At 39.9% G+C, this 14,756-nt stretch overlaps 3 protein-coding genes across 5 annotated transcripts in view; 2 read left to right on the top strand and 1 right to left on the bottom strand.

The window, feature by feature from the left end:
• The window catches only part of LOC111454961 (fatty acid amide hydrolase), a 9,969-nt gene extending 4,891 nt beyond the window's left edge, over positions 1 to 5,078 (top strand). The window contains exons 10-20 of the mRNA XM_023096451.1: positions 58 to 129; positions 935 to 986; positions 1,279 to 1,359; positions 1,446 to 1,529; positions 1,616 to 1,719; positions 1,791 to 1,883; positions 2,363 to 2,431; positions 3,530 to 3,594; positions 4,404 to 4,465; positions 4,571 to 4,666; positions 4,866 to 5,078. Coding sequence (XP_022952219.1) covers positions 58 to 129; positions 935 to 986; positions 1,279 to 1,359; positions 1,446 to 1,529; positions 1,616 to 1,719; positions 1,791 to 1,883; positions 2,363 to 2,431; positions 3,530 to 3,594; positions 4,404 to 4,465; positions 4,571 to 4,666; positions 4,866 to 4,922 — 835 coding nt within the window. The 3' untranslated portion in view covers positions 4,923 to 5,078. The remainder of the gene's footprint in view (positions 1 to 57; positions 130 to 934; positions 987 to 1,278; positions 1,360 to 1,445; positions 1,530 to 1,615; positions 1,720 to 1,790; positions 1,884 to 2,362; positions 2,432 to 3,529; positions 3,595 to 4,403; positions 4,466 to 4,570; positions 4,667 to 4,865) is intronic.
• A 1,049-nt stretch (positions 5,079 to 6,127) lies between these two features.
• Positions 6,128 to 10,489, top strand: LOC111454979 (protein trichome birefringence-like 12). Of its 3 annotated transcripts, XM_023096478.1 has the most exons (5): positions 6,130 to 6,785; positions 8,154 to 8,291; positions 9,600 to 9,849; positions 9,939 to 10,226; positions 10,317 to 10,489. In XM_023096478.1, the coding sequence occupies exons 1-4, from the start codon at positions 6,253 to 6,255 to the stop codon at positions 10,218 to 10,220; spliced, it is 1,203 nt and encodes a 400-aa protein (XP_022952246.1). In that variant the 5' UTR covers positions 6,130 to 6,252; the 3' UTR covers positions 10,221 to 10,226; positions 10,317 to 10,489. The 3 variants fall into 3 exon arrangements, with proteins under 3 accessions (XP_022952247.1, XP_022952246.1, XP_022952245.1); XM_023096479.1 differs by lacking the exon at positions 10,317 to 10,489 and having other exon boundaries at positions 6,128 to 6,785; positions 9,943 to 10,120; XM_023096477.1 differs by having other exon boundaries at positions 6,131 to 6,785; positions 9,939 to 10,489.
• Positions 10,490 to 10,882: 393 nt separating this feature from the next.
• Positions 10,883 to 13,888, bottom strand: LOC111454978 (glutamyl-tRNA reductase 2, chloroplastic-like). Its single transcript, XM_023096476.1, has 3 exons — positions 13,249 to 13,888; positions 12,642 to 12,883; positions 10,883 to 12,552 (listed from the first exon to the last, which is right to left on the bottom strand). The coding sequence occupies exons 1-3, from the start codon at positions 13,514 to 13,516 to the stop codon at positions 11,425 to 11,427; spliced, it is 1,638 nt and encodes a 545-aa protein (XP_022952244.1). The 5' UTR covers positions 13,517 to 13,888; the 3' UTR covers positions 10,883 to 11,424.
• Positions 13,889 to 14,756: the final 868 nt, after the last annotated feature.

Genomic DNA, 14,756 nt, shown 5'->3' with positions numbered 1-14,756 from the left:
CCCCCCATTTATTTATGAAAAACAATGGATCTCTGATGCTTAACTTTTTCTTTGTAGTTCACTATGTGATAGTGGGACTGTCGAGATTATTGGACCGATAGCGTCGTCGGTGGAAGATATCATGCTAGTGTAAGTGATTCACATTGGGTGCCACCATATGTTGTGGCTCACTGGTCTAGTATACGCATCTTCATGCCATGGTTGACATTTTGATCACATTGCATTACTTACCAATTACAATAAAAGAGTTGAAAGAAATATATATTTATGGGGAAAAAATTCCTGGCGAGGAACCTAATCTCCACAAAAATAAAAGGGAATTTTGGAGAGGTGGGGATTGAAATAGGTTGTGAGATCCCACCTCGGTTGGGGAGGAGAACGAAACACCCCTTATAGGGGTGTAGGAACCTCTCCCTAGCAGATGAGTTTTAAAAACCTTGAGAGAAACCCCAAAAAAGACAATATCTGCTAGCGATGGGCCTGAGTCATTACATAGGTAACAGGGACGGAGATGTGGAAGGTTTCCTTGTCTTCACCCCGCCTTGTGGACATCTCTAAGAAGATTGTGCTCCTTCACCTCTCGGTAAAGCTGCTTCATTGATGTCGTTTACTGTCATGTCTTCGATTTGCTCGGGTGACATAATATGCATGCTTAAGTAGGGTCAGATAGAACCGTCAAAGGCGGGTCAGCCGAGTCTTTCCTGTTCTATTCCCTGCACCGTGTTGGTGGCTTATTGTCCTTTTTCCTATATTGAACCTTCAATGGCTATCTATGACATATTTACACTCACTGTCACCATTACTTTTTTTAATTGCCGGTGCTGCATGCTTCTAATCTTCACAATCATACATGAATCTTTTGATTTTGAACATATGCAGACATGTTGGTTGATTCAGAACACTGGTTACTGTCTTCCCTTTTATTTCTTATCAGGTATGCAGCAATTTTGGGCTCCACCCCTGAGGATAAAATCAGCTTGAAACCAGTAAGGTTATAGGCTAGTTGTTTTTATAGTTTTTAAGATGAGAACTGTCTTGTGAGATCCCACATCAGTATCGATTGGGGTGGAGAAAGAAACACCCTTTATAAGGGTGTGGAAACCTCTCCCTAGCAGACGCGTTTTAAAAACCTTGAGGGAAAGCTCGAAAGAGAAAGCCCAAAGAGGACAATATCTGCTAGCGGTGGGCTTGGACCGTTACATGTCTATTAAGACAAGATGATCTATTTTTCTTCCATATATAAATCTACAACTTAATCATCGTTATGCACATTTCTAGGCGCCGCCTTGCTTGCCAATTCTATCATCACATGATAATTTGAATATTTTGGGATCACTACGACTGGGAAAGTACTCACCGGTAACGTATTTTCTTGTGATCTAGTTGGTTATGTTCGATCGCTCTGTGCATGATGTTTTATGGAGCATTTCACTCTTCTCTTGCAGTGGTTTAATGACGTTTTCTCGACTGATATCTCCGAAAAGAGTGAGGACATTCTTGAATTGTTGATGAAAACTCATGGTTGCGAAGTAAGCCCATTCTTATTATTTTTTCGAGCTAATTCGTGTACTCGTTGGCTTACATATTTTGTATACTTTATATTGAAATGTGCAAGATTGTAGAAGTTGTTGTGCCTGAGCTGCTTGAAATGCGCACTGCTCATCTTGTTTCCATTGGGTCTGAATTTCTTGCTTCAATGAATCCTGATTGTGAAGATGGGTATGCTACTTTGGCGTCGGAAGTATCGAAATATTTTAGCTTTCATATGATGTGATATCGATTTTCTTCAGGAAAGGTAAAAGATTGACTTACGACAGTCGTACCAGTTCAGCACTATTTCGGTCGTTTACCGCATCAGATTATGTCGCTGCGCAGTGTCTTAGGTGAGCTAAACTAGGGACCAGAAAACTATTCACATCTTGAATTGTCATCCTCCACCCGAAAAGTTATATGCTATTTAAGCTGTTGTGTTGCTTTTTTGCTTATAGTTATATAACGTTGTTTTTAAAATCTTACTTTCAAACTCGCTTCCAAAGATCTCTCTACCCCTTTTTTGAAACCTTCTCCTCAAACGGGGCCAGGGGCTTGAGCATACGTTTCCCGGCCGTAGGCAATGTAAATAAATTAGCCTGACTCACTTGGTGTTGGGAGTGAGTGCCGCACAATTGTAAAGTCCGCTGCCAAGGAAAGTGCGATTGTGACAAGTGGTATCAAGTATCTTGTAGTGTTTAGCTTTCTTTATAATTATTTTACAACTATTGAAGCTTAACTCGTTCTTAGATATTTTGAATTATCCGTGTTCGGTTTCGTTATGATTCTCTATCCCGAAAAATGTGGATTATGAAGGTATATTTTGTTTTAGGCGGAGAATAATGCATCATCACATGGAAATATTCAAGAAGGTCGATGTAATCGTGACGCCTACAACTGGGTATGTTCTTCATTCTCCACTCCTGTTAATGAATTGAATCTGTGGAGTCTGCTTTAACCCACTTGATCATTTAGACTGATATCATCACTCATTAGATAGACAAATAAGTCGTTGATAGACAAAATGAAGGGTGGATACTCATCAACTAGGAAAAAGAACACACTTCTGTTGTTACCGTGATATCATGTCATGAAAACTATTGTAACCAATCCATTGAACAGTAGAATTAGTATATACTCAATTGAGCATTGAGCAAGCATACTGCATACCAAATAATATTGTCCTCTTTGGCCTTAACCTTTCGGGCTTTCTCTCAAGGTTTTTAAAACACGTCTACTAGAGAGAGGTTTCTACACCCTTATAACGAATGTTTTGTTCCCCTATCCAACCGAGGTGGGATCTCACAATCCACCCCCTTTGAGAGTCCAGCGAGACGCTGACACACAGCCCGGTGATTGGCTCTGATACCATTTGTAACAGTCCAAGCCCACCGCTAGTAGATATTGTCCTCTTTGGGTTTTCCCTTTTGAGCTTCCCCTCAAGGTTTTTAAAATGTGTCTACTATGGAGAGGATTCCACATCCTTATAAGGGATGCTTCATTCCCCTGTCAAACCGACGTGGGATCTCACAATCCACCCCTCTTGGGTGCTCGACATTCTCGCTAACACACCGCTCGGTGATTGGCTCTGATACCATTTGTAACAGCCCAAGCCCATCACTAGCATATATTATCCTCTTTGGGATTTTCCTTTCGAGCTTCCCCACAGGGTTTTTAAAACGCGTCTATTAGGGAGAGGTTTTCACACTCTTATAAAGAATGCTTCGTTCCCTTTTCTAACCGATGTGGATGCAACTACATACATCCCGGTTTATGAGGTGGATTTTACTGCAGGTTTTGATAAAGAATCTGCACTTGCTCTTTCAAATCAAAGCTTCATGTTCTTTGAAGTCTATATATCTATTGAAAGTTTTAATCAGACCATCTGCCGTTCATTAATTTATCTCCCTTAGCATGATATTGGTTGCCACTGTTGACTTTGCTTTTGAGTTATATTCGTTTTCTTTATCTAAATTATATATTCCTTTAATGATAACAGCATGACTGCACCACTTATACCTCCCAGTGCTCATAAATATGGCGAGACAGACATGCCGGTTACAGGTTTGTGAACATTATGCAAATTATGACAAGCTTATGAGCATTTCAAACAAATTTTTTGGCATATAATTGAATCCATTGAACTTTTTTATCACATATATATTTATATATTATCTTTGGATACCCCGAGAAGATCAACCTCAAGATCGGGAATAGCAAATTTCCTTGGTAGAGACAAGAGCCTCTGTAACGGCCCAACCCATCGCTAGCAGATATTGTCCACTTTGAGTTATCTCTTTCGGGATTCCCCTCAAAGTTTTTAAAACGCGTCTACTAGGGAGAGGTTCCACACCCTTTTATAAAGAATGTTTCGTTCTCCTTCCTAACTTATGTGGGATCTCACAATCCACGCTCTTTCAGGGCCAGCGTCCTCCCTGACACTCATTCCTTTCTCAAAACGATGTGGGACCCCCCAATCCACCCCCTTCAAGGCCTAGCGTCCTTGTTGGCACACTGCCTCATGTCCACCCCCTTCGGGGTTCAGACTTCTCGCTGGCACATTGTCCGATGTATTGTGAGATCCCACGTCGGTTGGAGGAGGAGAATGAAACATTCTTTATAAGGGTGTTGAAACTTCTCCCTAGTAGACACGTTTTAAAAACATTTAGGGTAAGCACGAAACAGAAATCCCAAAGAGGACAATATCTGCTAGTGGTGGGCTTGGGCCGTTACAACTTCTAATGAGTTGAGAATAAATCTTTACGAGGGAGAAATAGCATTACTTACCTGCAGGATGCAGCTATATGTATGCATATATCTATATCTATATATACTTTTGCTCGTGTCAAATTTCATGGCTCGAATGATGTTAGGTTACCTCATGCGGTTTATCATCGCGGCCAATCTTATCGGACTCCCCGCCATATCTGTCCCAGTGAGTAGCTTCGATTCTCGAACGCTTTGCGATAATCTATGAATTCAGTTTCGTTTCCTCCGTTTGCCAATGTTCGTTCTCTTTTCTGACTTGTTCGTCTTTCAGATCGGTTATGATAAACAAGGCCTCCCCATAGGCTTGCAACTGATTGGTCGTCCATGGGGTGAAGCTACAATATTACGTTTGGCTTCTGCAATAGAGGTACTGATACTGGCTTAGAATACATCTTTTATGCCCAGTTTTGTAATGTTCCTATTTCTCGTTTCTCGTTTCTCGTTTTCGTGTTTCTTGTTTCTTCTTAAGAAATAAAACCAGAAACGGAAACACTACTAAACGATCAGGAGTCACGGTTTCTATTACCTCTTTTTGTCAACTGACGAACTTCTTCTGATTTTCCCAGGAATTATGCGGAAATCCGAAGAGGCCGATGTCGTTTTATGATGTTCTAAAATGTTAAAGACTAAAGGAATGATGTTCAGTTCCGTGGTTCCGACCTCTATATTCGATCAAGAAAGAAGAAATGAAACGTAGCAACAAAAGATAATGAAATTATTAGTGATCCTTTCATCCCAAATGATTGAAATCGATGAGAATTCGATCTAACAACTCGATCTAAAATATTAAAGAATTTGTTATGGAACTCTTGGAATTTGATTTAACGAACTCGTTGAAGAACAAGGTGTTTATTATCCAATAACTCAAAAAATGATTAAGAATCAACCTAAGGGAAAGTTTAGACACAAATTTCATTGACGATCAAGATCTGGAATAAAGAAAATGCACTTCTAAGCTCGTGACTAGAATCACTATAGAAGATAGCTTGATCAAGACTATTTGAATGACTCTAGCATCCAAATCTAAAGCTCGTGATTAGAATCACTATAGAAGATAGCTTGATCAAGACTACTTTAATGACTCTAGCATCCAAATCTAAAGCTCGTGATTAGAATCACTCTAGAAGATAGCTTGATCAAGACTACTTTAATGACTCTAGCATCCAAATCTAAAGCTCGTGATTAGAATCACTCTAGAAGATAGCTTGATCAAGACTACTTTAATGACTCTAGCATCCAAATCTAAAGCTCGTGATTAGAATCACTCTAGAAGATAGCTTGATCAAGACTACTTTAATGACTCTAGCATCCAAATCTAAAGCTCGTGATTAGAATCACTCTAGAAGATAGCTTGATCAAGACTACTTTAATGACTCTAGCATCCAAATCTAAAGCTTGTGATTAGAATCACTCTAGAAGATAGCTTGATCAAAACTATTTAAATGACTCTAGCATCCAAATCTAAAGCTCGTGATTAGACTAGAAGATAGCCTGATCAAGATTACATCCAAATCTAAAGCTCGTGATTAGACTAGAAGATAGCCTGATCAAGATTACTTGAATGACTACGCTTGATCAAGACCATCCAAATTTAAACAAACAGACACTATGTAACTTTAATTTTAATATAAAAAATCCTTTAATTTTAATATCCAAAAATTAGTATTTTTTTTCTTTTCTTTTTGTTAAAATTACAATATTCAATAGCTAAATGTAATGAAATCGAAAATTATTTAGTAAAAATTGACAGCACCAAAAAAATTTTGAAATATTTTTCTTGAAATTAAATGGATACATATTTTTTAAGACCCTTTCTAAAACAAAAAAGGAAATGAGAAAAAAACTAAACAATGACGGCTCTTTGTTACTGCCTCTCCTAAAATTTATAACTCGCCGGAGCAACCACTCTTTCAGTTGTTTTCTACAATTCGCCGCCATAAACGATGTTCTGCGATGCATCGTAAGCTCATCCGACCCCTCTTCCCATGGCTGATTCTTCTCCCCCTCTTGATCCTCCTTCTCTACTCCCTAACCGCGTCTCTTCGCGCACCCATTTCGCCATCTCCACGACCCAAAAAGATTTCTGCATCACTCACATGCGATCTCTTCAAGGGCCAGTGGAATCGAGACCCTAATCGCAGACCCATTTATGATGAGACTTGCCCATTTCATAGAAACGCCTGGAATTGCTTGAGGAACCAGAGGGATAATATGGGTTCAATCAATTCGTGGAAATGGGTGCCCCAAACCTGCGATTTGCCGCAGATTGATCCGTTTAGATTTCTGGATCTGATGAGAAACAGGAATATAGGGTTTGTTGGTGACTCTTTGAATGAGAATTTCGTGACTTCCTTTTTGTGTAGTCTTAGAGTGGCTGATTTGGGTGCAAAGAAGTGGAAGAGGAAAGGGGCTTGGAAGGGTGCTTATTTTCCGAACTTCAATGTCACTGTTGCTTATCACCGTGCTGTGTTGCTCGCCAAATACAAGTATGATTGGTTGCTTTTTTTTTTTTTTTTTTTTTTTTATGATCTTGCTTGCTAAACGATTAGTATCTGTTGGTAGTTAAAATGTTTAGAATTCTTTGTGGTGTAAGCTAGCTAAACGAGTAGAACTTCATAAGAATAAGTATAACGTGAGATCCCATATTGGTTGGAGAGGAGAACGGAGAACGGAGAACGAAGCATTCTTTGTAAGGGTGTAGAAACCTCTCCCTAGCATACGTTTTAAAAACTTTGAGAGGAAGCCCGGAAGGGAAATAAAGAGGGCAATATTTGCTAGACACCGGGCGATGTGCTAGCGAGGAGGGTGAGCCTCAAAGGAGGTGAACACGAGGCAGTGTGCCAACAAGGACGCTGGGTCTTGAAGGGGGGTGGATTGGAGGTTCCATATCGATTAGAGAAGGCAACGAGTACCAACGAGGACGCTGGGTCTCGAAGAGGGTAGGATTGTGAGATCCCACATCGGTTTGGGGATAGCGAAATATTCGTTATAAGGGTGTGGAAATCTCTCCCTAACATATGTGTTTTAAAAACCTTGATGGCAAGCCTGAACGAGGACAATATCTGCTAGCAGTGAGCTTGGGCCGTTATAGTTGGTATCAGAGCCAGACCACTGGGCGATGCGCCAGCTAGGAAGCTGAGCCCCGAAGAGGGGTGGACATGAGGCGGTGCGCCAGCAAGTACGCAGGGTCCCAAATGGGTGGATTGGGGGTTCCATATCGATTAGAGAAGGGAACGAGTGCCAGCGAGGACACTGGATCCCGAAGAGGGGTGGATTGTGAGATCCCACATCGGTTGGGGAGGAGAATGAAACATTCTTTATAAGAGTGTGGAAACCTCTCCCTAACAGACGGATTTTAAAAAACCTTGAGGGGAAGCCCAAAGAAGACAATATCTGCTAGCGGTCGACTTGATTTTGTGGTTGCATTTTTAGTTAAAGAGGAAATGATATCTTATCCTCTTCATAATAACTCACACAACGTGTTTGTTTCTATTGATCAAGTTCTTGTGTTTCTGATAAAGAAAGTTGTTGCATGGAAACCTGGCAGGGATATACTCTAACTTCAATATCTTGTCACATTTACCACTCAGTCAGTGAAGTTTATTTTTGAGCTGTCTAAAACATGTTCGTGTTTCAGGACATGTTCTGCCTTCTTTAGCAGATTACTTACGAAACTTGGATGTGGGTATAGTAATGTATCATTTGTTGAAAGACAAAAAAAAGTTTCAACATTGAACAAAATAAATATTGTCTGTCTGTGGAACCAAAACCTGACAACTATGTTTGGTTTGTTTTATCTCCTTCCTATGAATAGTTAGATTTATTCTTATGTTCTTGTTACTGAATGAACAAAGGTGGCAGCCAAAGTATTCTGCATCTGGTGACCAAAGTCAATCAGAAGGAGTATACCGTGTGGATGTCGATATTCCTGCAGATGATTGGGCGAACATCACGAACTTCTACGACGTTCTCGTGTTCAATACTGGCCATTGGTAATTTCTTTTTCCCTATTGAGTAATATGACAGTTAATCAACAGAATTCTTCCAATGTCCTCAATGTTTTGGTTTTTTCTGTTAGATACTAAGTAGTCTACATGAGTGAGTGATTATGTTGGAAGGTCGAGTAAGTTGACGGTTGTCGGGGAGGGTTAATCCAATCGGATCTGATCGTAAAGACCAAAAGAATTGTAATTTGGTGATAATAATAACGGGGTTGGTTTATACTGGGATGAAGTATATACCCATGGTCTTCAAAGTGGATAAAATGAAAATATTTAATCATTAGAGCTTACCAGCGAGCGTACAGTTGTTCTGTGAGATCTCACATTGGTTGGAGAGGGGAATAAAATATTCTTTATAAGGATGTAGAAACTTCTCTCTAGTAGACGCGTTTTAAAATTGTGAGGCTAACGGCAATACGTAACGGGCTAAAGCAGATAATGTATGCTAATAGTGGGCTTGAGTTGTAACAAATAGTATTAGAGTCAGACACCAGGCAGTGTGCCAGCGAGAACGTTGGGTCTCCAAGGGGGTGGATTGTGAGATTCCACATTGGTTGGAGAGGGGAACGAAGCATTCCTTATAAGGGTGTGGAAACTTCTCCCTCGTAGACGCATTTTAAAACCTTGAGGGGAAGTTCGGAAGGAAAAGCCCAAAGAAGATAATATCTGCTAGTGGTGGGCTTGGGCTGTTACAAATGGTATTAGAACCAGACACTGGGTGTTGTGCCAGTGAGGACGTTGGGCCTCCAAAAGGAGGTGGATTGTGAGATTACACATCAGTTGAAGAGGAGAACAGAACACTCCTTATAAGGATGTGGAAACTTCTCCCTCATAGATGCGTTTTAAAACCTTGAAGGGAAGCTCGAAAGGGAAAGTCCAAAGAGGACAATATCTACTAGCGGTGGGCTCGGATTGTTACATATGGTATCAGAGCCCGACATCGAGCGGTGTGCTAGTGAGGATGCTTGGTCACTAAAGGGGGTGGATTGTGAGATCCCACATCAGTTGAAGATGAGAACGGAGCATTCATTTTAAGGATGTGGAAACCTCTCTCTCGTAGACGTATTTTAAAACCTTGAGGGGAAGCTCGAAGAGAAAAGTTCAAAGAGGACAATATCTGCCAGCAGTGGATTTGAGCTGTTACAATGTTCTTCCTCTTTTGTAGTTCATCCTTGGCAAACTTAAACCGCGTTAGAATACTAATCTAGTTCGAGTGAGCACCATGTAAACGATATAAATTGCTTTCATCTCTTTAACTACCAGTTTTATATCTCACGTCGTATAATTCTTATTTATCAGGTGGGGTTACGATAAATTTCCAAAAGAGACGCCTCTAGTTTTTTATCGTGCTGGTCGACCGATACTTCCAGCTCTCGAAATGCTGGATGGACTGAAACTTGTTCTTAAACATATGGTCTCCCACATACAAAAAGAAATTCCCAGGAAGACAATTAAGTTTTGGCGTTTACAATCCCCTAGACATTTCTATGGTGGTGAATGGAATCAAAATGGCAGCTGCTTGTTCAATGAACCCCTTCAAGAATCTCAGGTTAGCAACCCTTAGCAACCCATTGAAAATTTAGCCTATCTTTTAACTTTCCTCTTCCACAAGGTGATTGAGTTATAATGCCTGGACAGCTAGACATTTGGTTTGATCCAAGCAACAATGGGGTGAATAGAGAAGCAAGAACAATAAATCGTCTCATCAACGAGGCAGTTCGTGACACGGGTATAGAGATTCTTGATCTCACTCACATGAGCGAGTTCAGAGCCGATGCCCATCCAGCCATTTGGTTAGGAAGAAAAGATGCAGTAGCAGTTTGGGGACAAGACTGTATGCATTGGTGCTTACCAGGAGTTCCAGATACATGGGTCGATATTTTGTCCGAACTCATCAGTCATCACTCGAAGATGGGGTAATTGATGGTATGTGTACTAAAATTTTCAGAGTCAAGATGTTCGCAGATTTCCTGCGAAGATCATTAGAATGATATCTCTGGTTCTTAGAACATTTAGACATTGATGAGAAAAGAGGCATGCAATGCATAGCTAGTCTAAAACAAAGGCAGTTTTGTAGAGCCATTTTGATGGAACAGGTATGTGCTGCTTTACTGTAGAGAAGCAATCTGATCCTGATGATTTTCCTACAAAATACAGTGAAAAGTTTCGTTTCGTCTCGTTTCTTCCTTTATTGTACTCGTATAAAATGATTCTTACCCAACCGACTCACTTGCCTCTCCCAGCGTTGGAGATGAGAACCCATGATTTGATTTGCTAGCTTGAATGCATGGATCATGCCGAGAAGAGAAGGTGAAGAAAAGACTGTCGAAACCGATCGGAGGAGGATTTTAGAGTTCATCCCCACCTTTAATGAGAAGTTAGAAGGAAGAAATAGAAAGGCGGGGCATCCATCGCAACTGTGATGACACTAGTTGAGTGTGAATTCGATCCACCACTCGAGCCCGGCTAATCAAATCGAGATGTTTTTGAGTTCGATCCCGCAAGTAATTCATAAGCATCAGTAAAAGTAGAGGCATATACAGAAGCCGATACCAACAGCAGTAGAGAAAGACCCACACTAATAGAAAAAAAAACATATCTGCCCATGAATGATAATAAGAGCAATACCGATACCAACAATAGCATCACTTCGAGTTCCCTTTACTAGTAAGGGGAGACATCACTAAGGCCGATGATCTAACCTCATATCGAGATGCTCTTATTACAGGTACCATTGGCAGTGCAATTTCTTGCCTGTTGCTAATCAATCTATGCTCAATATCAGATAGTTCACCGTTATGATCTTTCTTGGGATGTTTCAAGAACGAACATTGAAACTGTTGATGATCCAGCAAAACATCCCAAAAACTTGTTTCTTAGATTAAGACATTCATAAGATGATCTAGACCATAATTAGAAGGCACCAGCAGCAACATATCAATTGATTTTTTCTCTATAATCTATCATTTTGTTACACATTTTGCTATCCGCATCCTCAGGCAATTTGCCCCATGAAATGAAGAGGAACCAAACCATGAACAGAGTGAATTTACAAGCATTCACAAGATATGAATATGCTGTAACAGTAAGAATATCAAAGAAAACATCATTAAAAAATGCAAACCTACTTCTGGCCACGTTCAACTTTTGCACTAATCTTCTCTTCCAAGACGGACAAATCTGTATCAAGATCAAACATTCTGTTAATAGCATGCATATTCTCAAGTATCTCATCCAACGTTCTGCTATCATTGCTATCACATCTCAAGTGCTGTATTGGACCATGAAGTAGTTTGTTAGCTATACCCAAGCTAAGATCATTAACGGCTACTTTCTTTTTCTTTGGGATGTCTTCACCCATCTTGGACAAACATTTGTCCAGTTCAGAAGCCCTGATCCTCTCAACATAAGCTCTAAACTTCTTGATGGTAGGAACAGTTTCAAGGGAATCCTTCCAAGCTTCGAATTTTCTTATTTCTTCTGCGATTATCGACTGAGCCTCTTGAACTTTCTGTAGTCTATCCTCCTTGTTAGCAGCCACAACTTCCTTGAGATCATCCACATTGAAAACGGATAGGGTCTCAAGATCTGATACACATGGCTCGACGTTCCTTGGAACTGATATATCAAGAAATAGACGCCTTCCTAGTTCTGTGCGTGCAAGGGGGAGCTTAGCTACATGTTCTTTCATGAATAAGGGCGTTTTCGAAGCAGTGCAGGTGAAGATGACATCCGCCTCTGCAGCACATGCTAACATCTCTGAAAGGGGTTTGTAGATTATCTCAACATCTTTGAGTTCCATGCTTAGAGCATCAACACTGTCCTGAGTTCTGTTCACAACCACCATTTTCTTGCATCCTTTTGCAATCAAGTGTTTGATCACAAGTTTCCCCATTTTTCCTGCACCAACTACCATCACTTCTGCAGTAGCATATGAAGATTCTGGAAGTTTCTTCTGTGCAAGCTCGACAGCAGCTGAACTGACAGAAACCGACCCGGAGGAAATGTTCGTCTCGGTTCTAACCCGCTTACCGACACTGATTGCATGCTTGAACAATCCACTAATTTTTCTGTTAAATCCAGCTACTCCTTGCCCCGTTTTTACCACATGTTTCACTTGAGCAAGAATTTGACCTTCTCCAAGAACAAGAGAGTCGAGACCCGCCGAAACTTCAAAGAGATGTTGTGTTGCATCATTATTGTATAACAGAACTCTATGCTTACATAGCTCTGAAACAGAAATTCCACTTCTCTGCCAGATAAGAAGAATAAGAATATTAAGAACATTGACTATCAACTCATTTGACATAAAGAATGCGCATAAAAGTAAATTACACACACCTTGGACATCCATTCTGTCACTTCTTTAACCCCACGATGCTGCGACAACGCTACGACATAAATTTCAATCCGATTACAAGTACTAAGAACAGCAGCTTCTTCTATATGATTCAGAGCACAGAGTTCACCAATGGCATGAGGCCATTGAGCTTCTGGAATGGCAAGTTTCTCACGCACCTCAACTGGTGCAGTGTGAACATTAAGCCCAATCACCATAATACTGCTCCTTTCTCTTGTATATCCTGTTCAAATAAAAAAGAGGGAACAACAATTAGCTCCATCCAACAGCTTTCAGAGCTTCAAATGACCAAAATTGCTACCGCTGTAGATTCAAACCATTACTGGGAAGAACAAGAAACATATAGTTTATAACCCTATAGCATAATTTCGAGCAAGTGTTTCCATGATCTTCTTCTATTTACAGAAATGGAACAACAAAACAACAAGTTGCTATCGATATTGACGCATCTGAGATTGTTAGATGATCGAGATTGGCAAAATCCTATGAAACTAACAGTACCAGCAACCAAAATATTCCAATCAAACTAAAATTCTTCTTAAACACACAAATCATCTTAAGAAATCTAAAATTCTTCTTGATACTCACTATCAACTGAAGACGTCTTAAGCAATTCAAGAGCCGAAAGCCCAGGCGCACTCGAACCAATCTGATCGCTTCGAACCGAATTGGAATTGGGATCGATCTCGCACCTAGGACCCCAATAACCTCCTCCCCGCAACACAACTCTCGTACCCTTCAAGGGCTTGAAAAACACACGCACTGGAGCAGCATACGACGTCGAAGGGGCAATAGATTCAACACTCGGACGGGCAAATCCGGTCGTCAAACCCCCCACCGCAGCCGCCATTGGCATAAACAAGAAAACCAAAAATGCGGCTCCTAATCCCAGAAACCCCTCACCAGATCAAATCGCAGAGAAACAACAAAAACCCAATGCGAAACCGCACCGGCCGCGGATGGGATTCGCCCAATATATACACACACCCCTTCGACGAAATGAATCAATGATTTGACGCAAGAAATTCAAAGCCTCAACCTTCTTTTAAATTCTGTAATGGAGAGGAGAATGATTCAAAGAAGGGGTTTGGTATTTGGTGCGGAAAGTTTGACCAAAGAAAGGGACACGGTTTGGTTGAGGTGAGGGGTCCAATGGCGGCCGCTATATGGTCGGAAGGAACGTGCTCAGCACTGAGGGCAGGAAATTGTGCCCTAATTTACGTTCGTTGACAAATAGAACTAAAAAAGTGCCCTAATTTTTAAATGGATTCTTCAATTAAGAAAGGATCCACACGTACAGAATATTTATGTTTTCACACGGTTGAATTAACAAGAAGGAAGTCTTTGGATTTATTTGTTTTATTTTAAATTTTAAAAAGTCGGAATCTAAAATAAAGTTCATGATCCAATCCAATCCAATCGAACTTAAAGGTTTCAGATAGAGGGTCGGGTTAGGATTGAGTTGTAGCTTTATTTTCGAGTTGGTCGGTGATAATCACTGACAATATTGGATTTGCAAAGTTAGAGATCATTCTAGTATCATTGCAAAGTTTCACGACTAGAACTGACTTAACGAATGATTCCAACTGAGAGCTAGGAGGAATAATTCTCATATCAAACTTGGAATCTAGGGTCACTCTTAAATAATAAGATGACTCACTTTAAAATTAGCTTGATCAAAATTAATTCAATGAATCGGTTTAACTTCAAAGTTAGAAGCAGAGTTTGAAAATAATAACACAAAAAAATTTCAAGAAAACACAAGATTTTTGTATTCAACAATGATTTTTAACCTAATTTACTTGTCTTTAAATAAGCCAAAAAGATAATTCAAACGACAACAACTCCAAATTATTAAATAAAATCCAAGAAAATAAGACATGAAATAAATAATGTAGTTCAATTATTTATTGTCGCTCATTACACTTAAATCATCATAAAATTGTTGGTACATGCAATGAGTCAGTGGTTGAATTCATACAGTGATCCGATAAAAAAATATATATCAATTCCTGAATTGATCCAAATTTTTTGTTTTTAAAAAATTCAACCAAAAGGAAATGTTTTTTTTTTTTTTTTTTTTTTTTTAAAAAAAA

This window comes from Cucurbita moschata, unplaced genomic scaffold (genome assembly GCF_002738365.1).
Source record: "Cucurbita moschata cultivar Rifu unplaced genomic scaffold, Cmos_1.0 Cmo_Scf00017, whole genome shotgun sequence".
Taxonomy (NCBI): domain Eukaryota; kingdom Viridiplantae; phylum Streptophyta; class Magnoliopsida; order Cucurbitales; family Cucurbitaceae; genus Cucurbita; species Cucurbita moschata.
The sequence above is the reverse complement of the archived record's forward strand: the minus strand, read 5'-3'. Positions and strand labels throughout refer to the sequence as shown.

Excerpts from the sequence above, each read along its gene's own strand:
- LOC111454978 (XM_023096476.1), bottom strand. The coding sequence starts at position 13,516 with ATGCCAATGGCGGCTGCGGTGGGGGGTTTGACGACCGGATTTGCCCGT. Across the intron at positions 12,884-13,248 it reads TAAGACGTCTTCAGTTGATA|GATATACAAGAGAAAGGAGC; the intron begins GTGAGTATCAAG and ends TTATTTGAACAG. Across the intron at positions 12,553-12,641 it reads TGACAGAATGGATGTCCAAG|AGAAGTGGAATTTCTGTTTC; the intron begins GTGTGTGTAATT and ends CTTATCTGGCAG.
- LOC111454979 (XM_023096478.1), top strand. The coding sequence starts at position 6,253 with ATGCATCGTAAGCTCATCCGACCCCTCTTCCCATGGCTGATTCTTCTC. Across the intron at positions 8,292-9,599 it reads GTGTTCAATACTGGCCATTG|GTGGGGTTACGATAAATTTC; the intron begins GTAATTTCTTTT and ends CTTATTTATCAG. Across the intron at positions 9,850-9,938 it reads AACCCCTTCAAGAATCTCAG|CTAGACATTTGGTTTGATCC; the intron begins GTTAGCAACCCT and ends ATGCCTGGACAG.